The sequence below is a fragment of the Cherax quadricarinatus genome, chromosome 1 (assembly GCF_038502225.1).
Source record: "Cherax quadricarinatus isolate ZL_2023a chromosome 1, ASM3850222v1, whole genome shotgun sequence".
Classification (NCBI taxonomy): domain Eukaryota; kingdom Metazoa; phylum Arthropoda; class Malacostraca; order Decapoda; family Parastacidae; genus Cherax; species Cherax quadricarinatus.
The window spans coordinates 3,969,973-3,992,000 of NC_091292.1; the positions used below are offsets into that span (position 1 = coordinate 3,969,973).

The window sequence follows — 22,028 nt, forward strand, 5'->3', positions numbered from 1 at the left end:
TCAGGTGAAGGTGCGTGGTGTCCGGGTTCACCTGGCAGAGGTAGAGGACGCTGTGCACCGCAGTGGGTGAGAAACTAATTTTCGTATCGGTCGTGATCTGTGCTCTTACCTGTATCGTCCTGTGCACGTTTTTATTGTGCCTTCTAAGTAATTATCTACCATCTTCGTCTTGTGGCTGCCTCAACCCCAAGTATACATGTCATCCTCCTGTGCTCCAACCTTCTGATATCTCTGTGTACGTCTATATGTATCTGAAGGTCTCTATTTTTGTTAGCAAATTATTTTTTTCTCTTATTTATTTCCATTATTCATTAACTTCTACTTCCGGACTCCCATCCATTTTCCACATTAACCATTCCCGCAAGAAAATTAAAATATATACTGAATGTAAGCGCTTCTAAGATTTACACGACACAAATAAAAGATCGGTAATCTTGCTAGGTTATTATTATTATTATTATTATTATTATTATTATTATTACTTTCACGGGGAAACACTAAAGCAGTAGGGGTTATGCAATGGAATATAGTGAGTACATATTTCCTTTTCAACTTCAGAAGTCAAGTGAAATTATGAGATTGGTTATTGATTGTATCAGGCGGTGTACTGTATTTCGTGTAACACTTGGACAGGTATGTGGAGACTCAGTGTGTGTTGGCTGCGACGGAAGACGAGGAGCAGGTGCTGGCGGCCTTCGTAGTGCTCAAGGAGGAGTTCGAGGAGCAGGAGAAGTGGGTGACGGAGGATCTGAGGAGGTGTCTGAGGAGCTACCTGCCGAGGGTAGCAGTGCCTCGCCTCCTGGTGCTCGATGCTGTGCCACACCTCCCCAGCGGCAAGGTTGACCGTCGAGGACTGTTAGACCTCTACCGTAGACGAATGGTCCACCGCACCTCCAGCGATGATGTACTTATACTCAGGGTAAGTGAAGCCCTCGCTACTCACTCACCCACTCAAACATCTCTCTTTTGACTAGATAATGGTGCGTAGTTGAGTAGAGTCAGTGAGTACAAGGGAAGAGAAGCTGCGGAGAGAGAAATGTATGCTGGGTAGTTCGATAGTGGAGTGGTAATGAGTGTGAGTAGGAGAAATTACGAGTGAGTATAAACTCGAGTCCTGGAGGTATGTGGAGTGCATGGGTGGAAGAGTTATTTGAAACTTGTTCTATCTAGGCTGGAATATTGCTGCACTCTAACAGCACCTTTCAAGGCAGGTGAAATTGCCGACCTAGAAAATGTACAGAGAACTTTCACGGCGCGCATAACGGAGATAAAACACCTCAATTACTGGGAGCGCTTGAGGTTTCTAAACCTGTATTCCCTGGAACGCAGGAGGGAGAGATACATGATTATATACACCTGGAAAATCCTAGAGGGACTAGTACCGAACTTGCACACGAAAATCACTCACTACGAAAGCAAAAGACTTGGCAGACGATGCACCATCCCCCCAATGAAAAGCAGGGGTGTCACTAGCACGTTAAGAGACCATACAATAAGTGTCAGGGGACCGAGACTGTTCAACTGCCTCCCAGCACACATAAGGGGGATTACCAACAGACCCCTGGCAGTCTTCAAGCTGGCACTGGACAAGCACCTAAAGGCAGTTCCTGATCAGCCGGGCTGTGGCTCGTACGTTGGTTTGCGTGCAGCCAGCAGCAACAGCCTGGTTGATCAGGCGCTGATCCACCAGGAGGCCTGGTCACAGACCGGGCCGCGGGGGCGTTGACCCCCGAAACTCTCTCCAGGTAAACTCCAGGTAGGCGGACCTCTGGCAGGACAGCTGCTGTGTGGATGATGGTCAGGAACGACGAGTGACTCAAACATAATAAAACAATAAAACTATCACCAGAAACACAACAAGAACTTATTCTGTCATGAAGAGAAGACAGAAGAATTAAATAGTTGCAGATTAATACCTGTCACAGTGTGTGTCCCACTTGTCACAGTGTGTGTCCCACTTGTCACAGTGTGTGTCCCACTTGTCACAGTGCGTGTCCCACTTGTCACAGTGTGTGTCCCACTTGTCACAGTGTGTGTCCCACTTGTCACAGTGTGTGTCCCACTTGTCACAGTGTGTGTCCCACTTGTCACAGTGTGTGTCCCACTTGTCACAGTGTGTGTCCCACTTGTCACAGTGTGTGTCCCACTTGTCACAGTGTGTGTCCCACTTGTCACAGTGTGTGTCCCACTTGTCACAGTGTGTGTCCCACTTGTCACAGTGTGTGTCCCACTTGTCACAGTGTGTGTCCCACTTGTCACAGTGCGTGTCCCACTTGTCACAGTGTGCGTCCCACTTGTCACAGTGCGTGTCCCACTTGTCACAGTGTGTGTCCCACTTGTCACAGTGTGTGTCCCACTTGTCACAGTGTGTGTCCCACTTGTCACAGTGTGTGTCCCACTTGTCACAGTGCGTGTCCCACTTGTCACACTGTGTGTCCCACTTGTCACAGTGTATGTCCCACTTGTCACAGTGTGTGTCCCACTTGTCACAGTGTGTGTCCCACTTGCCAGTGTGTCTACCACCTACCACAGTATGTCTACCACTTGCCACAGTATGTGTCTTGATTTCATGTTACAGAAGGAAGAGCCAATAGAATCACGGGTGCTGAGGATCATCTGTGGAGCCCTGGGTGTGGAGCGTTCCCACGAGGTGCTCCAGAGGAACTTCTTCCACCTGGGAGGCACCAGCATCAGCAGCGTCAGTGTGGTGGTCCGTCTCAGGGAGCTGGGTCTTGATGTTACCCTCGAGGCCTTTCTTAAAGCCGCCACTATCGGTGAAGTGGTCAATGATATCCTGAAGGTCAGTGTTAACGCCTGTCAGCTTGAAGGTCAGTGTTGAAACCTGTCGAACGGAAGGTCAGTTGTAAAACCTGTCTACCTGAAGATCGGTGTTAACACCTGTTGACTTGAAGGTCAGTGTTAAAGTCTGTCGACTACACGAGGGTCATTAAGGCTGCATGTCACCTGTATACCACCAGTCAAGAACACTTTTTTTTTTTTTTCGCCGGTATTCTCCCGGCCCGGGTCTTTTCCAAGTAGTGGTGACCCGGCCTTGGCTCCCTATCTGGGGAGTGTCTCGAGACTTAAGTCTCCCATGGGAGGAGGTACAAGTACCCCCTCATCTTTGGGACCAAGTGTCCCCAGGCCTAGCCACATTCGAACACTTTAACACCTGGATACCAAGGATCAGAGTACACTCCTGGTTTAAGCAATGTATGTCTATAGTATTGTAAATGTGAATTTATTAGTATTTATCATAGTCATCCACAGTTATTAATGGCCCGTTTTTATGTGATACTTTTAATGATAGAAGAAGATTACGACATGTACATATTTATATATTTTGTATGCATACATAAATAATATATTATGTAGATTTAACATAGGATAACTCAATTAAATTTATTTCCACTAGAATGTTTTCTCATGTGGCGAGTACTGACGCAGACCAGTCTAGCACAGCTTGGTAATAAAATGATAACTGTATGTTCACTACTCTCACTACTACACTTCTCACTACCACTGCTCACTACTGCGTTACTCACTACAACACTACTCACTGTACCTCAACAGGCTAAAACAATGGCGGAAGTGATGAACTTATTCTGTTCAGCGTCTCCGGCCAGCAGCAGCAGCAGCATCTCACACACTCCTGCTGGGAGGGGTGAGGAGCAGAGCCCAGCAGATGAGGAGGATGAGGATGCGGCAACAGACCTCAGCATACCGGCACTGCACCCAGACATACCCATGTGTGCCCACACTCAAGGGTCGGCAACTAAAGTGTTGAGACTAGCACACCTGCACACTCTCCCTGTCTCTCAGGTGAGTTCCCTCTAGTACTTTTGAGACTAGCACACCTGCACGCTCTCTCTGTCTCTCAGGTGAGTTCCCTCTAGTACTTTTGAGACTAGCACACCTGCACACTCTCCCTGTCACTCAAGTAAGTTCCCTCTAGTACTACTGAGAAATACCAACTGAAGAAGCATGTTAATTCGGGCAACACATCTTAACAATAAAGTTACCCAAGTGTTGTACATGTGTCTTATTCATCATCTTGTCGCTACTGTATACCATTAATATCATATTTATTGAGGAAATCTGAAAATCATCGAATATATTAGTTTGGTTTATACAATTGTTGAGAGAATACATATATATGGCAGGTGTACATTAATGGTACGTTATTTATAAGATTTGGATAAACCAAAGCAAATGCCGTCTTGCAGTTAATATGTTCTTCTTATTTTATGTTATACATAGTAAAAAATTATGAAAATAATAATAATAAGATCGCTTCAGGGTGTAGATAAGGACCTGGTGATTGAGATGGTGGCTGAGAGCTTCACCAGTAAGAACCCTCTGGACGTGACCATGAAGGTCCCTCGTGAGGCTCACCGGAGTCTACTCAACTCACTGTGGCCTCGTCTGGTGCATGACGAACTCAGCTTCGTGGTCAAGGACCCCCAGCGAGGTCTCCTGGGGGCTGTCATCAACACAGACTTCTTCAATGAACCGCAGGTGGCGTCTTACATATACTCTTACCGTAAACAAATAAACCAAAATTTGGAAGTGAAAATCGGCAGATGTTCAGCACAATCCTGAATCATTTGAAGCAGCGAATGACTTGGTAATGATCCAGGGTGTACCAAAAAAAAAAAAAACAGTCCAGATGTAACTTCCATCTTGTGGGTTAACTGTGAATTGTCAGTCACAGAACTGTGATGTTTGCACCAATATATTTACTTTTTTTTCCTTGTTTTTAAGAGTAAGAAGCCATTAAATGAGTTTATTGCACTGACTGCTTCTCGTGGATCAAATATTATACGCTTTCTGTAACTTTTATCACCCCGAATCTGCAATAAATGTTCATCTTGATGGAGAGTAAAAGAAAGGTAAAGAGAGTGGTGAGAGAGTGCAGAAAGAGAGCAGATGATAGAGTGGGAGAGGCACTGTCAAGAAATTTTAATGAAAATAAGAAAAAAATTTGGAGTGAGTTAAACAAGTTAAGAAAGCCTAGGGAAAGTATGGATTTGTCAGTTAAAAACAGAGTAGGGGAGTTAGTAGATGGGGAGATGGAGGTATTAGGTAGATGGCGAGAATATTTTGAGGAACTTTTAAATGTTGACGAAGAAAGGGAGGCGGTAATTTCATGCCCTGACCAGGGAGGTATACCATCTTTTAGGAGTGAAGAAGAGCAGTATGTGAATGTGGGGGAGGTGCGTGAGGCATTACGTAGAATGAAAGAGGGTAAAACAGCTGGAATTGACGGGATCGTGACAGAAATGTTAAAAGCAGGGGGGGATATAGTGTTGGAGTGGTTGGTATTTTTGTTTAATAAATGTATGAAAGAGGGGAAGGTACCTAGGGATTGGCGGAGAGCATGTATAGTCCCTTTATATAAAGGGAAGGAGGACAAAAGAGATTGTAAAAATTATAGAGGAATAAGTTTACTGAGAATACCAGGAAAAGTGTACGGTAGGGTTATTATTGAAAGAATTAGAGGTAAGACAGAAAGTAGGATTGCGGATGAGCAGGGAGGTTTTAGAGTGGGTAGGGGATGTGTAGATCAAGTGTTTACATTGAAGCATATATGTGAACAGTATTTAGAAAAAGGTAGGGAAGTTTTTATTACATTTATGGATTTAGAAAAGGCATATGATAGAGTGGATAGAGGAGCAATGTGGCAGATGTTGCAAGTATATGGAATAGGTGGTAAGTTATTAAATGCTGTAAAGAGTTTTTATGAGGATAGTGAGGCTCAGGTTAGGGTGTGTAGAAGAGAGGGAGACTACTTCCCAGTAAAAGTAGGTCTTAGACAGGGATGTGTAATGTCACCATGGTTGTTTAATATATTTATAGATGGTGTTGTAAAAGAAGTAAATGCTAGGGTGTTCGGGAGAGGGGTGGGATTAAATTATGGGGAATTAAATACAGAATGGGAAGTGAAACAGTTACTTTTTGGTGATGATACTGTGCTTATGGGAGATTCTAAAGAATATTAGCAAAGGTTAGTGGACGAATTTGGGAGCGTGTGTAAAGGTAGAAAGTTGAAAGTGAACATAGAAAAGAGTAAGGTGATGAGGGTGTCAAATGATTTAGATAAAGAAAAATTGGATATCAAATTGGGGAGGAGGAGTATGGAAGAAGTGAATGTTTTCAGATACTTGGGAGTTGACGTGTCGGCGGATGGATTTATGGAGGATGAGGTTAATCATAGAATTGATGAAGGAAAAAAGGTGAGTGGTGCGTTGAGGTATATGTGGAGTCAAAAAACGTTATCTATGGAGGCAAAGAAGGGAATGTATGACAGTATAGTAGTACCAACACTCTTATATGGATGTGAAGCTTGGGTGGTAAATGCAGCAGCGAGGAGACGGTTGGAGGCAGTGGAGATGTCCTGTCTAAGGGCAATGTGTGGTGTAAATATTATGCAGAAAATTCGGAGTGTGGAAATTAGGAGAAGGTGTGGAGTTAATAAAAGTATTAGTCAGAGGGCAGAAGAGGGGTTGTTGAGGTGGTTTGGTTATTTAGAGAGAATGGATCAAAGTAGAATGACATGGAGAGCGTATAAATCTGTAGGGGAAGGAAGGCGGGGTAGGGGTCGTCCTCGAAAATGTTGGAGGGAGGGAGGGGGTATTATTATTATTATAATCAAGGGGGAAGCGCTAAACCCGGAGGAATATACAGCTCCTAGGGGTGAATGTGGAAGGCATTCAGGCTTAATTCGGGGAACTGGAGCACAGATCCAATTCCCTAAATTAAGAGCCCCTCACCAACATCAAGGAACCTTCCTTGAGGGAGGGAGGGGGTAAAGGAGGTGTTGTGGGCAAGGGGCTTGGACTTCCAGCAAGCGTGCGTGAGCGTGTTCGATAAGAGTGAATGGAGACGAATGGTATCTGGGACCTGACGAGCTGTTGGAGTGTGAGCAGGGTAATATTTAGTGAAGGGATTCAGGGAAACCGGTTATTTTATATAACCGATTTGAGTCCTGGAAATGGGAATTACATTGCCTGCACTTTAAAGGAGGGGTTCGGGATATTGGCAGTTTGGAGGGATATGTATCATATGTTGTGTATCTTTATACGTATATGCTTCTAAACTGTTGTGTTCTGGGCACCTCTGCAAAAACAGTAATTATGTGTGAGTGAGGTGAAAGTGTTGAATGATGATGAAAGTATTTTCTTTTTGGGGAATTTCTTATTGGGTCACCCTGCCCCGGTGGGAGACGGCCGACTTGTTAAATATATATATATATATATATATATATATATATATATATACATATATGTATATAATATATATATATATATATATATAATAAGCGTGTATGCACCTGGAGAAGAGAGGAATGCAGAGGAGAGAGAGAGATTTTGGGAGATGTTAAGTGAATGTATAGGAGCCTTTGAACCAAGTGAGAGAGTAATTGTGGTAGGGGACTTCAATGCTAAAGTAGGAGAAACTTTTAGAGAGGGTGTGGTAGGTAAGTTTGGGGTGCCAGGTGTAAATGATAATGGGAGCCCTTTGATTGAACTTTGTATAGAAAGGGGTTTAGTTATAGGTAATACATATTTTAAGAAAAAGAGGATAAATAAGTATACACGATATGATGTAGGGCGAAATGACAGTAGTTTGTTGGATTATGTATTGGTAGATAAAAGACTGTTGAGTAGACTTCAGGATGTACATGTTTATAGAGGGGCCACAGATATATCAGATCACTTTCTAGTTGTAGCTACACTGAGAGTAAAAGGTAGATGGGATACAAGGAGAATAGAAGCATCAGGGAAGAGAGAGGTGAAGGTTTATAAACTAAAAGAGGAGGCAGTTAGGGTAAGATATAAACAGCTATTGGAGGATAGATGGGCTAATGAGAGCATAGGCAATGGGGTCGAAGAGGTATGGGGTAGGTTTAAAAATGTAGTGTTAGAGTGTTCAGCAGAAGTTTGTGGTTACAGGAAAGTGGGTGCAGGAGGGAAGAGGAGCGATTGGTGGAATGATGATGTAAAGAGAGTAGTAAGGGAGAAAAAGTTAGCATATGAGAAGTTTTTACAAAGTAGAAGTGATGCAAGTAGGGAAGAGTATATGGAGAAAAAGAGAGAAGTTAAGAGAGTGGTGAAGCAGTGTAAAAAGAGAGCAAATGAGAGAGTGGGTGAGATGTTATCAACAAATTTTGTTGAAAATAAGAAAAAGTTTTGGAGTGAGATTAACAAGTTAAGAAAGCCTAGAGAACAAATGGATTTGTCAGTTAAAAATAGGAGAGGAGAGTTATTAAATGGAGAGGTAGAGGTATTGGGAAGATGGAAGGAATATTTTGAGGAATTGTTAAATGTTGATGAAGATAGGGAAGCTGTGATTTCGTGTATAGGGCAAGGAGGAATAACATCTTGTAGGAGTGAGGAAGAGCCAGTTGTGAGTGTGGGGGAAGTTCGTGAGGCAGTAGGTAAAATGAAAGGGGGTAAGGCAGCCGGGATTGATGGGATAAAGATAGAAATGTTAAAAGCAGGTGGGGATATAGTTTTGGAGTGGTTGGTGCAATTATTTAATAAATGTATGGAAGAGGGTAAGGTACCTAGGGATTGGCAGAGAGCATGCATAGTTCCTTTGTATAAAGGCAAAGGGGATAAAAGAGAGTGCAAAAATTATAGGGGGATAAGTCTGTTGAGTGTACCTGGTAAAGTGTATGGTAGAGTTATAATTGAAAGAATTAAGAGTAAGACGGAGAATAGGATAGCAGATGAACAAGGAGGCTTTAGGAAAGGTAGGGGGTGTGTGGACCAGGTGTTTACAGTGAAACATATAAGTGAACAGTATTTAGATAAGGCTAAAGAGGTGTTTGTGGCATTTATGGATTTGGAAAAGGCGTATGACAGGGTGGATAGGGGGGCAATGTGGCAGATGTTGCAAGTGTATGGTGTAGGAGGTAGGTTACTGAAAGCAGTGAAGAGTTTTTACGAGGATAGTGAGGCTCAAGTTAGAGTATGTAGGAAAGAGGGAAATTTTTTCCCAGTAAAAGTAGGCCTTAGACAAGGATGTGTGATGTCACCGTGGTTGTTTAATATATTTATAGATGGGGTTGTAAGAGAAGTAAATGCGAGGGTCTTGGCAAGAGGCGTGGAGTTAAAAGATAAAGAATCACACACAAAGTGGGAGTTGTCACAGCTGCTCTTTGCTGATGACACTGTGCTCTTGGGAGATTCTGAAGAGAAGTTGCAGAGATTGGTGGATGAATTTGGTAGGGTGTGCAAAAGAAGAAAATTAAAGGTGAATACAGGAAAGAGTAAGGTTATGAGGATAACAAAAAGATTAGGTGATGAAAGATTGAATATCAGATTGGAGGGAGAGAGTATGGAGGAGGTGAACGTATTCAGATATTTGGGAGTGGACGTGTCAGCGGATGGGTCTATGAAAGATGAGGTGAATCATAGAATTGATGAGGGAAAAAGAGTGAGTGGTGCACTTAGGAGTCTGTGGAGACAAAGAACTTTGTCCTTGGAGGCAAAGAGGGGAATGTATGAGAGTATAGTTTTACCAACGCTCTTATATGGGTGTGAAGCGTGGGTGATGAATGTTGCAGCGAGGAGAAGGCTGGAGGCAGTGGAGATGTCATGTCTGAGGGCAATGTGTGGTGTGAATATAATGCAGAGAATTCGTAGTTTGGAAGTTAGGAGGAGGTGCGGGATTACCAAAACTGTTGTCCAGAGGGCTGAGGAAGGGTTGTTGAGGTGGTTCGGACATGTAGAGAGAATGGAGCGAAACAGAATGACTTCAAGAGTGTATCAGTCTGTAGTGGAAGGAAGGCGGGGTAGGGGTCGGCCTAGGAAGGGTTGGAGGGAGGGGGTAAAGGAGGTTTTGTGTGCGAGGGGCTTGGACTTCCAGCAGGCATGCGTGAGCGTGTTTGATAGGAGTGAATGGAGACAAATGGTTTTTAATACTTGACGTGCTGTTGGAGTGTGAGCAAAGTAACATTTATGAAGGGGTTCAGGGAAACCGGCAGGCCGGACTTGAGTCCTGGAGATGGGAAGTACAGTGCCTGCACTCTGAAGGAGGGGTGTTAATGTTGCAGTTTAAAAACTGTAGTGTAAAGCACCCTTCTGGCAAGACAGTGATGGAGTGAATGATGGTGAAAGTTTTTCTTTTTCGGGCCACCCTGCCTTGGTGGGAATCGGCCGGTGTGATAATAAAAAAAAAAAAAAAATATATATATATATATATATATATATATATATATTAGTAATATTTCCAGAAACACGTTTTTAACTCTGGTTGAGCATTTAGCGCTCTTCTGCTATAAAGTAATAAATTCACTAGTTTAACTTCCCTCTATTTGAATATTAGTAAAACAAGAGTGAGAGTTGCTTCGCTGAGGAACTATATTTTAAGTCAGAATAGAACCATTTGGTTAAAAGTTTTGTTGTACTAACGAGTTTTTTTTTTTTTGTGTTTGATGGATGAAGATGGATGTACCACCCAGCATGGAGGAGATTGCTGCCCTTCACGAACCTCTGGAAGAGGAAGGTAGACACCAGCTGCTGCAGGAAGGCAGGGAACACGGTGGAAGCTGGGTACACAACCTCTTCCTCGCCACCACCACCTCACTCAGTCCTCAGGTATTCACAAGACCTCATTCAGTTTCAAGTATTTCCCACCACTACCTCTCTCAGTCCTCTGCCTCAGTGTTCAAGTGCTCCCAGCACCTAGCATGGGGCTGTTCTCTCCTGATGATGTTGTATCTTCTACAGGATAATGTGCGTCTTGCACTGTACCTGGAGAAGGAACTGCTGAGGATGGCACAGACAAAACTCTACCACGGAGTGTTTACTGTCAACTCTAACCCCATCAACCAGGTGTGTGTGTGTGTGTGTGTGTGTGCATATGTGTGGTATTTATGTATGTCTCTGTCTCTGTGTTTTAATGTTTTTACCTCCGTTTGCCTGAGGTAGAGAAGCCTGACACTATAACATTTGCTTGCAGGAAGAACAGCGCCATCTTTTAATTAAATATAAATACTTTATCGCAGTCTTATTTCATTGTTGCCTCTGAAACTACCTGGTCACTCTACTTGTAGTGCCTCTCTCTACTCAGCAAATATAAAATTGTGTCTTCCGCAGATGCTGTGTGAGAACTACCTGGGTTACCAGAGACGTGGAGCTGTGAGAGTGTCCTCCTTCGTCTATAGAGGCCGTCAACCCTTTGTTAGTCTTCCCCACGACCTTCTCCTCGTCGCCATGACTAAAACTCTCTAAACTCCTCCGTCTTAATCCAGGGATTCAACTCCTTGTTCAGTACCTCCTTCATGAATGAAGCTATCCGAACTCCTCCATTTTATTCAGAGGTTTTGACTCCTTTTTCCACAGCATCTTCCTGCTACATATACACATCAGTTCCTCTTTCATATAATTTTTAACTCATAAAACTGTATCTGTTGTCTCATGTAAGCTACGATGTGTTGTCAGGTCTTCCATGTGTCTCCTGAGTAACAGCTTCACACAGCATTGTATCAAGCTCAACTTAGCACAGCATTATTAAGTGCATCCTAGCACAGCATTATCAAGTGCATCCTAGCACAGTATTATTAAATGCATCCTAGAACAGCATTACCAAGTGCATCCTAGCACAGCATTATCAAGTGCATCCTAGCACAGCATTACCAAGTGCATCCTAGCACAGCATTATCAAGTGCATCCTAGAACAGCATTACCAAGTGCATCCTAGCACAGCATTATCAAGTGCATCCTAGCACAGTATTATTAAATGCATCCTAGAACAGCATTACCAAGTGCATCCTAGCACAGCATTACCAAGTGCATCCTAGCACAGCATTACCAAGTGCATCCTAGCACAGCATTATCAAGTGCATCCTAGCACAGTATTATTAAATGCATCCTAGAACAGCATTACCAAGTGCATCCTAGCACAGCATTACCAAGTTCATCCTAGCAAAGCATTATCAAGTGCATCCTAGCACAGCATTACCAAGTGCATCCTAGAACAGCATTACCAAGTGCATCCTAGCACAGCATTACCAAGTGCATCCTAGCACAGCATTATCAAGTGCATCCTAGCACAGCATTACCAAGTGCATCCTAGCACAGTATTATTAAGTGCATCCTAGCACAGTATTATTAAGTGCATCCTAGAACAGCATTACCAAGTGCATCCTAGCACAGCATTACCAAGTGCATCCTAGCACAGCATTACCAAGTGCATCCTAGCACAGCATTACCAAGTGCATCCTAGCACAGTATTATTAAGTGCATCCTAGAACAGCATTATCAAGTGCATCCTAGCACAGCATTACCAAGTGCATCCTTGCACAGCATTATCAAGTGCATCCTAGCACAGCATTACCAAGTGCATCCTAGCACAGTATTATTAAGTGCATCCTAGCACAGTTTTATTAAGTGCATCCTAGAACAGCATTACTAAGTGCATCCTAGCACAGCATTACCAAGTGCATCCTAGCACAATATTATTAAGTGCATCCTAGAACAGCATTACTAAGTGCATCCTAGCACAGCATTACCAAGTGCATCCTAGCACAATATTATTAAGTGCATCCTAGCACAGCATTACCAAGTGTATCCTAGCACAGCATTATCAAGTGCATCCTAGCACAGCATTATCAAGTGCATCCTAGCACAGTATTATTAAGTGCATCCTAGCACAGCATTACCAAGTGCATCCTAGCACAGCATTACCAAGTGCATCCTAGCACAACATTACTAAGTGCATCCTAGCACAGCATTACCAAGTGCATCCTAGCACAACATTACTAAGTGCATCCTAGCACAGCATTATCAAATGCATCCTAGCACAGCATTACCAAGTGCATCCTAGCACAACATTACTAAGTGCATCCTAGCACAACATTACTAAGTGCATCCTAGCACAGCATTACCAAGTGCATCCTAGCACAGCATTACCAAGTGCATCCTAGCACAGCATTATCAGATGCATCTCAGCAGACAAACTTAATGCTGTAATATTGATTTAACAGATATTACTTTCATCAGTTAAATGTTCGTCTTAGAAGTACAATGTTGTGCAGACGTGTTGCACTCTGATATACACGTAGCATAAAACAGAAATACAATCATGCAATATTTATAATTTATTGTTTTAGTTTAAACTACATTAAAAAATATATATTAGATTAATTTCAAAAAGTTATATTTCTTATGGAGTTTTAATAATATTACTATAAGTAATTCGTAGTGTTATTTTAGAGACGTAAGTCATGCAAGGATAACTAAAGAAAAAAATCTTAAGCTTTGGTTTACATTAGGAACAGTAAAAGATTCCTTCATCTGTTAGAACCATAATGGTGGTATTAGTATTTTGTGTGGAAATATATCCTGAGGTGAATCTTGGTCAGTTGATGACCTGCTCAGGTCCCTAACATGGTCCAGTGGCCTCTAACATAGTTCAATGGCACCCAGCATGGTCAAATGGCACTTAGCATGCTCCAGTGGCACTTAGCATGCTCCAGTGGCACTTAGCATGCTCCAGTGGCACTTAGCATGCTCCAGTGGCACTTAGCATGCTCCAGTGGCCCCCAGCATGGTCCAGTAACCCACTACAAGGTCTAGGGGCCTAACATGAGGCAGTGGTTCCTATCAAGGTCCAGTGGACCGTAACATAATTCAGTGGCCCTCAAATATGGTCCGAAATAAATTGTTTTTTTTTTTAAATCCCAACTGAGGAACTAGAAATTAACATTTTTGATCCAAGGAATTGCAGCTACACTCCCTTCCCTTGGATCAAAGTTAATTACTTCACTCCCCAGATGATGGATGACCCCTACTGTGTTAGCGCTTCCCTTAATAATAATAATAATAATAATAATAATAATAATAATAATAATAATAATAATAATAAATGTTATTTCTTGATGGTTGATGTATAAAGTTGGTTGGTTGGTTAATTAGGTTTCAATTCTATCTACTACAAGCGGGTCATTAAGGCTGCTTGACACCTGTTCACTACCAGTCTAGAATAGTATTAATGACTAAAATAGTGATCAAAAATTCGTATATACACTGATATAGTCCTCTCTCAGTATATATATATATATATATATATATATATATATATATATATATATATATATATATATATATATATATATATATAGTGAGAGATATACACCTCTCGGTGTATATACATTGATATACACTTCTGTGTATATACACTGATATATATACAGATACACACTTGTGTATATACAAAGATATACACCGAGAAATACACACTTCACTCGTCAGTTTATATACACTTTTCGGTCTATATAAACTTGTATATATATACCCTGACATTTTACAGATAAATATCCTGAATGTAATTAATGTTATTCCAGAAAAATTACTCAAAAATGATAGTAATAATAATAATGTTTATCAAGACTCACAGCTGGAGATTTTTGGTCATTGACTGAGGACTTCCGCCCAAAAATGTATTAATTTCATATAGTAAATATATTGTGATAGTCAAGTTCAGTACAATAAATTTATATAAAAATAAAAATCTTTTACTTCACCTTATTTTTGTATTGCAGTTTTACATTTTTGTTTTTTTTATTTTAGTTTACCTCTTATATTTTTAATTTAGTTTACCTTCTACAATTTTAGTATAGTCTACCTCTAATTTTTTTATTTTAGTTTACCTCTATTTTTTTTACCTCTATTTTTTTATTTTAGTTTACCTCTTATATTTTTAATTTAGTTTACCTTCTACAATTTTAGTATAGTCTACCTCTAATTTTTTATTTTAGTTTACCTTTCATTTTTAATTTAGGTTACTATCTATAATTTTTTATTATAGTCTGCCTCTTAGATTTTTATTTTAGTTTACCTATTATTTTCTTAATTTAGCTGACCTACACCTTTCAATAAAATATACCCATTATACTTGGTAAACCCGCACTAGGAATGTACAACAAACTTATTCATGGAGTGGTAATTAATGGTGTCATGAGTGACATGTCAGTGATACAGTCAACTGTCATGCGTCTGCTTCCCGACCTTATTATCTTAGTCACAGTTATAGCTGAAGGACATCTGTGCCGTCTGAACCATATGGGTTTAGTGTTTGTTTTATAACAATAATAATAATGAAAAGCTTGGATGATATAAAATATAATTACCTTCTATGTAATAGAAAATTGTGTTCATTAACGAATGTAGTTTATGTCTTTCTTGCTCTCAAATTAGAGACGCAGTATTGCAACAGATCTTGAACATTTGGTTGATGGTGATTACTTCTTCATTTTCTCTAGTTGATGCAGGAGACGCATACGACGTCTCTCACGGACTTCCTGAATGCCAACTTTGTCGACACCAGAGAAAAAGTCGAGGAGAGAGCGTCTTTTCTTCTCCACACATTCCCCAGGCTCTGTAACACCAAGACGGTCGTGTTTCTATCACAATATAGTACTGAGACGCTGATGTGCATTACTGTACAGTGTAAATGTATTATAATGAAATTCGTTAACCTGTTTACCCATCTCTAAAAGCTACCTGTTCTAATATGCACATCAATTTCGTTAAATATGACCACTCGTTCATTTTTCTTCATTATTGTTACTTGATTCATAAATACTGAATTACTAATTCACGGTATTGTCCTCTTTTATTGTCCCCAAAGATTATTACAAAGTTCCAGCAAACTCATACTGCCCATCACTGAGTTTTGAACCTTCATTGCCTCTGAGGGCCCCCACACACATCTCTGCCGCCTTTGAAGGCCCCCACACACCTCTGCCGCCTTTGAGGGCCCCCACACACGTCTGCCGCCTTTGAGGGCCCCCACACACCTCTGCCGCCTTAGAGGACCCCCTCCCCCACACACCTCTGCCGCCATTGAGGGCTCCACAATCACATTGTGTCCACCGGGTGCTCATACAAAAGAGAAGGTGCTGAGCAAAGTTACTACTCACGTGTGAGGTAGTAGAGGAAACAGTCAGCATCATCAGTGTCAAGAGGACAGGACTCCTGGTGACACTCAAGAGAAGTGCCACAGTCACCGTAGATGTTCCAAGGTCCTCCACATTCTTCGCCCAGGACCTGCAACAACCACACGCTAAATATACTTAATTCTACAATCTTCTAAACTGTCATGCAGATCAGGCTAGCTGTATATAAGGAATAAAAAGTGACGATACTGAGGTTGGAACGAGCCACCAAAAACCCGCACTTAGGAGAGGGCATTTATGACGGTGTTTCTCCCAGTCCCCAACCATTGTGCTCTATCCATTTTTAACTAATAAAAAATAGTTAATGATTATAATTATATGAAATATAAACTGGCGCAGTTCATTCATTACAGAATAGTGGAGACTCGAGCCTCAGTGCACAAACATGTGTGATGACCTCTACTGGCAGATGAGGAATTCTTAATTAATATTAAGGTGTCAGTATACAACAACATGAGGAATGAGTAGATCTTAAATATCAATATAAAAATATGAAGAGAAAAAAATACATTAGCTAGAAGGTTTTAAAATAAATTCTTTCTGTATAAAAAATTCTTCAATGCTTTTAAAACCATACCAAAGTATTGCATATAGTTGTGACATTTTTCACATGGCTTCCCTGTCTACTTTACCACATGCCTTTTCTAATCCATAAATGCGATAGACAGTTCCTCACCTTTTTCTAGGTACTTTTCACTTATTTGTTCAAATGTAAAATCTTGGTCTACACATCCACTAACCTTCCTAAAACCCTCCGTGTTCCTCTGTAATCCTACTCACTGGTTTTCCCTTAACTTTTTTAATAATAATTATCATACACTTTACCTGGCATATATCCCTGTGGTTAGTGCACTGCTTTATCCCCTTTCCTCTTATATATAGAAACTATAATGTTGTTCTCTGCCTAATGAAAAAATGAAAAGAATCAGTCGCCTTTTCATCATCGGCAAAGGATAATTCATCCAAATGTTTCCACCGTCTTTCCAGTATCTCCACATTCCTATTTAACATCTCACCACTTTCGTTCTTAACTGTTAAAGTCATCTGTTACCCGTTGTTACTCACCTCCTTCATCTAGCTCCGAGACTGTTTCTTATTCTCAACAATATTAAATGACAAGATTCACTCGTTTTCTCTTATTCTGCACTGTCACAAAATCCTAGAGACAGCCGTGATTGTATTATAAAACTAACTTCAGCAGATCACACGACCAGTGGAAACCTGATGCTATAATCACCTTCACCTTAGAGGTAATCATTCCTTTATTTATTTATTTATTTATTTTGTGTCTTTGCAAACAGTACATTGAGAATTTGTATTTACAATAGTGGGTTGCAATGCAAAGAGAGCCTCTATTATGCCTAGGCATTATGGGCCAGCAGAGCATAGATGACGTAAAGAATGTTCAACATTGAGGCATGCAAGACTGATGGTGGTGACGGGGAGGGACACAAGACACTCTGAGCTCAATCACAGTGTTTTCGACTTACTACCGAAGAATCTGCGTTTAATCTTGAGAGGGGACCGGACGTGTAGACAAATCCAGTAATATCTAATGTCACAATGACTGGCTTTTTTTTGGGGGGGGGGTTCTTTTGGGTTAGTAACTCACAGAGTTAATACTCAGAATCAAGACTTTACCGTTCCTCACTGTTTGTCACCAGGCATTTTAACAACCTTGCTTCAAAAAGGAAAAAAATAGTTACAATTCACCAAAGAAACATACTCAGAGGAACCTTGTGACGCTACTTCAGTCCCTCCTGGACTAATTATCAAGTCACAACTTACAAGAGACAACTCCTTTTCTACATTCATTTGTGTGTTTGTGTGAAACTGAACAATAGTTAATACTGACCCCGGCACACACAGTGCAGCAGCCACACATATCTTTAGTAACCCCGTTGCTGCAGTCTGCTGGATCCAGCTGGGAACACTTAGCGTGTTCACAAGAACAGTCCACCGCCTCGCTCCTGTCACATACACACGATGTTACATGTTGGTTAACCAAGTGAAACTTAGTAAAACAATGGACATGTATAAGCCACATATTCAAAAAAAATTAAAGAATTGGCAATTCCTTTTTCTTTTTCTTTTACCCCGAAATCAGTGTCAATGTGAAGGAAACTAAGCAGACGAGCCTCAGGTCCATGATGCTCAGTGGAAGGTGACCTCAGCACTGAGTTCAGTCCTCTTCCTACACCACCCATGTCCTCTCCAACACTACCACCACCCATCCCCTCTATCACCACCAGTACTACCATCACCACCATCCACCACTACCACCAACCATGTCCTCTCTTTATTATACCTCTTCTTAAAGCTACGGATGGATCCTGCCTCCACTAGATCACTTCCCAGACTATTCCACTTCCTGACAACTCTGTGACTGAAGAAATACTTCCTAACATCCCTGTGATTCATCTGAGTCTTCAACTTCCAACTGTGACCCCTTGTTTCTGTGTCCCATCTCTGGAACATCCTGTCTGTGGCCACCGTGTCGATTCCTCTCAGTATTTTGTATGTCGTTATCATGTCCCCCCTATCTCTCCTGTCTTCCATAGTCATCAGGTCGATTTCCCTTAACCTCTCCTCGTAGGACACACCCCTTAGCTCTGGGACTAGTCTTGTTGCAAACCTTTGCACTTTCTCTAATTTCCTTACATGCTTGGCTAGGTGTGGGTTCCAAACTGGTGCCGCATACTCCAATATGGGCCTAACGAACACAATGTACAGGGTCCTGAACGATTCCTTATTAACATGTCGAAACGCTGCTCGTAGGTTTGCTAGGCGCCCATATGCTGCAGCAGTTATTTGCTTGATGTGCGCCTCAGGAGATATGCTCGGTATTATACTCACCCCAAGACCCTTTTCCTTTCCTTTCCTGTATGTGTGTGTGTGTGTACTCACCTAATTGTGGTTGCAGGCGTCGAGACTCAGCTCCTGGCCCCGCCTCTTCACCGACCGCTACTAGGTCCTCTCTCCCCTTGTGTGTGTGTGTGTGTGTGTGTGTGTGTGTGTGTGTGTGTGTGTGTGTGTGTGTGTGTGTGTGTGTGTACTCACCTATTTGTGGTTGCAGGGGTCGAATCCTAGCTCCTGGCCCCGCCTCTTCACAACTGCTACTAGGCCCTCTCTCTCTCCCCGCTCCATGAGCTTTATCAAACCTCGTCTTAAAACTGTGTATGGTTCCTGCCTCCACTACGTCATTTTCTAGGCTATTCCACTGCCTTACAACTCTATGACTGAAGAAATACTTCCTACTATCTCTCTGACTCATTTGTGTCTTTAACTTCCAATTGTGGCCTCTTGTTTCTGTGTCCCCTCCCTGGAACATTCTGTCTTTGTCCACCTTGTCTATTCCACGCAGTATTTTATATGTCGTTATCATGTCTCCCCTGACCCTCCTGTCCTCCAGTGTCGTCAGGCCGATTTCCCTTAATCTTTCTTCATAGGACATTCCCCTTAGCTCTGGAACTAACCTTGTCGCAAACCTTTGTACTTTCTCTAGTTTCTTGACGTGCTTTATCAAGTGCGGGTTCCAAACAGGTGCTGCATACTCCAGTATGGGCCTGACATACACGGTGTACAGTGTCTTGAATGATTCCTTACTAAGGTATCGGAATGCTGTTCTCAGGTTTGCCAGGCGCCCATATGCTGCAGCAGTTATCTGATTGATGTGTGCTTCCGGAGACATGCTCGGTGTTATACTCACCCCAAGATCTTTCTCCTTGAGTGAGGTTTGCAGTCTTTGGCCACCTAGCCTATACTCTGTCTGTGGTCTTCTGTGCCCTTCCCCTATCTTCATGACTTTGCATTTGGCAGGATTAAATTCGAGAAGCCATTTGCTGGACCAGGTGTCCAGTCTGTCCAGGTCTCTTTGAAGTCCTGCCTGGGCCTCATCAGATTTAATTCTCCTCATTAACTTCACATCATCTGCAAACAGGGACACTTCTGAGTCTAACCCTTCCGTCATGTCGTTCACATATACCAAAAATAGCACTGGTCCTAGGACCGACCCCTGTGGGACCCCGCTCGTCACAGGTGCCCACTGTGATACATCATTACGTACCATGACTCGTTGTTGCCTCCCTGTCAGATATTCTCTGATCCATTGCAGTGCCCTTTCTGTTATATGCGCCTGATGCTCTAGCTTCTGCACTAATCTCTTGTGAGGAACTGTGTCAAAGGCCTTCTTGCAGTCCAAGAAGATGCAATCAACCCACCCCTCTCTCTCTTGTCTTACTTCTGTTATTTTATCATAAAACTCCAGAAGGTTTGTGACACAGGATTTGCCTTCCGTGAATCCGTGCTGGTTGGCATTTATACTCCTGTTCCGTTCCAGGTGCTCCACCACTCTCCTCCTGATAATCTTCTCCATAATTTTGCATACTATACACGTCAATGACACAGGTCTATAGTTTAGTGCCTCTTTTCTGTCTCCTTTTTTAAAAATGGGAACTACATTTGCCGTCTTCCATACCTCAGGTAGTTGCCCAGTTTCCAGGGATGTGTTGAAGACTGTGGTAAGTGGCACGCACAACATATCTGCTCCCTCTCTAAGGATCCACGGGGAGATGTTGTCCGGTCCCATTGCCTTTGAGGTATCGATGTCCCTTAGCAGTTTCTTCACCTCCTCCTCATCTGTATGTATGTCGTCCAACACTTGTTGGTGTATTCCTTGCTGGTGTCCCCATGTGGTCTGTCCCCCCAGAGTCCTTCCTGTCTCTACTGTAAATACTTCCTTAAATCTCGTGTTGAGCTCCTCACATACCTCTTGATCGTTTCTTGCGAGTTCTCCACCTTCTTTCCTCAGCCTTATCACCTGGTCCTTGACTGTTGTCTTCCTCCTAATGTGGCTATACAGCAGTTTCGGGTCAGATTTGACTTTCGATGCTATGTCGTTTTCATACTGTCGCTGGGCCTCCCTCCTTATCTGTGCATACTCGTTTCTGGCTCTTCTACTAATCTCCTTGTTTTCCTGGGTCCTATGCCTCCTGTACCTTTTCCATTCTCTGTTGCACTTAGTTTTTGCCTCCCTACACCTTCGGGTAAACCAAGGACTCGTTTTGGTCTTCCTATTATTTCTGTTTCCCTTGGGAACAAAACTTTCCTCTGCCTCCTTGCACTTTGTTGCCACATATTCCATCATCTCGTTTACTGATTTTCCTACCATTTCTCTGTCCCACTGAACCTCCTGCAGGAAGTTTCTCATACCTGTGTAGTCCCCCCTTTTATAGTTTGGCCTGTCCCCTTCAGTTCCTGTTACCTTCTCCACTTGTAACTCTACTATATAGTCAAAACTCAGAACCACATGATCGCTAGCTCCAAGGGGCCTCTCGTAAGTGATGTCCTCAATGTCTGAACTGCTCAGGGTGAACACAAGATCCAGTCTTGCTGGCTCATCCTCCCCTCTCTCTCTGGTTGTGTCCCTGACATGTTGATGCATGAGGTTTTCAAGTACCACATCCATCATCTTGGCTCTCCATGTTTCGGGACCCCCATGTGGCTCCAGGTTTTCCCAGTGTGTGTGTGTGTGTGTGAGTGTGTACTCACCTAATTGTGGTTGCAGGGGTCGAGACTCAGCTCCTGGCCCCGTTGTGTGTGTGTGTGTGTGTGTGTGTGTGTGTGTGTATGTGTACTCACTTATTTGTGGTTGCAGGGGTCGAGTCTTAGCTCCTGGCCCCGCCTCTTCACCGGTTGCTACTGGGCCCTCTCTCTCCCCGCTCCATGAGCTTTATCAAACCTCGTCTTAAAACTGTGTATGGTTCCTGCCTCCACTACGTCATTTTCTAGGCTATTCCACTGCCTTACAACTCTATGACTGAAGAAATACTTCCTAATATCTCTCTGACTCATTTGTGTCTTCAACTTCCAATTGTGGCCTCTTGTTTCTGTGTCCCCTCCCTGGAACATCCTGTCTTTGTCCACCTTGTCTATTCCACGCAGTATTTTATATGTCGTTATCATGTCTCCCCTGACCCTCCTGTCCTCCAGTGTCGTCAGGCCGATTTCCCTTAATCTTTCTTCATAGGACATTCCCCTTAGCTCTGGAACTAACCTT

The 22,028-nt window shown here is 42.4% G+C and overlaps 2 protein-coding genes across 2 annotated transcripts in view; one reads left to right on the top strand and one right to left on the bottom strand.

Annotated features, from left to right (window-relative positions):
• Positions 1–13,665, top strand: part of LOC128687165 (beta-alanyl-bioamine nonribosomal peptide synthetase ebony-like) — a 15,124-nt gene extending 1,459 nt beyond the window's left edge. Inside the window, exons 2-9 of the mRNA XM_070086414.1 lie at positions 5–66; positions 634–919; positions 2,579–2,800; positions 3,574–3,822; positions 4,300–4,518; positions 10,455–10,607; positions 10,740–10,844; positions 11,109–13,665. Coding sequence (XP_069942515.1) covers positions 5–66; positions 634–919; positions 2,579–2,800; positions 3,574–3,822; positions 4,300–4,518; positions 10,455–10,607; positions 10,740–10,844; positions 11,109–11,243 — 1,431 coding nt within the window. The 3' untranslated portion in view covers positions 11,244–13,665. The remainder of the gene's footprint in view (positions 1–4; positions 67–633; positions 920–2,578; positions 2,801–3,573; positions 3,823–4,299; positions 4,519–10,454; positions 10,608–10,739; positions 10,845–11,108) is intronic.
• Positions 13,666–14,634: 969 nt separating this feature from the next.
• LOC128687177 (venom protein 302) lies at positions 14,635–18,206 on the bottom strand. The gene is made up of 4 exons (XM_053774513.2): positions 18,067–18,206; positions 17,826–17,940; positions 15,935–16,061; positions 14,635–15,390 (listed from the first exon to the last, which is right to left on the bottom strand). The coding sequence occupies exons 1-4, from the start codon at positions 18,117–18,119 to the stop codon at positions 15,254–15,256; spliced, it is 432 nt and encodes a 143-aa protein (XP_053630488.1). The 5' UTR covers positions 18,120–18,206; the 3' UTR covers positions 14,635–15,253.
• Positions 18,207–22,028: the final 3,822 nt, after the last annotated feature.

Coding starts and splice junctions, on each gene's coding strand:
- LOC128687177 (XM_053774513.2), bottom strand. CDS start 18,119: ATGGACCTGAGGCTCGTCTGCTTAGTTTCCTTCACATTGACACTGATT. Junction 17,941..18,066: donor ACATTGACACTGATTTCGGG/GTAAAAGAAAAA, acceptor TGTATGTGACAG/GAGCGAGGCGGTGGACTGTT. Junction 15,391..15,934: donor TTTCCTCTACTACCTCACAC/GTGAGTAGTAAC, acceptor TTGGTGTTACAG/AGCCTGGGGAATGTGTGGAG.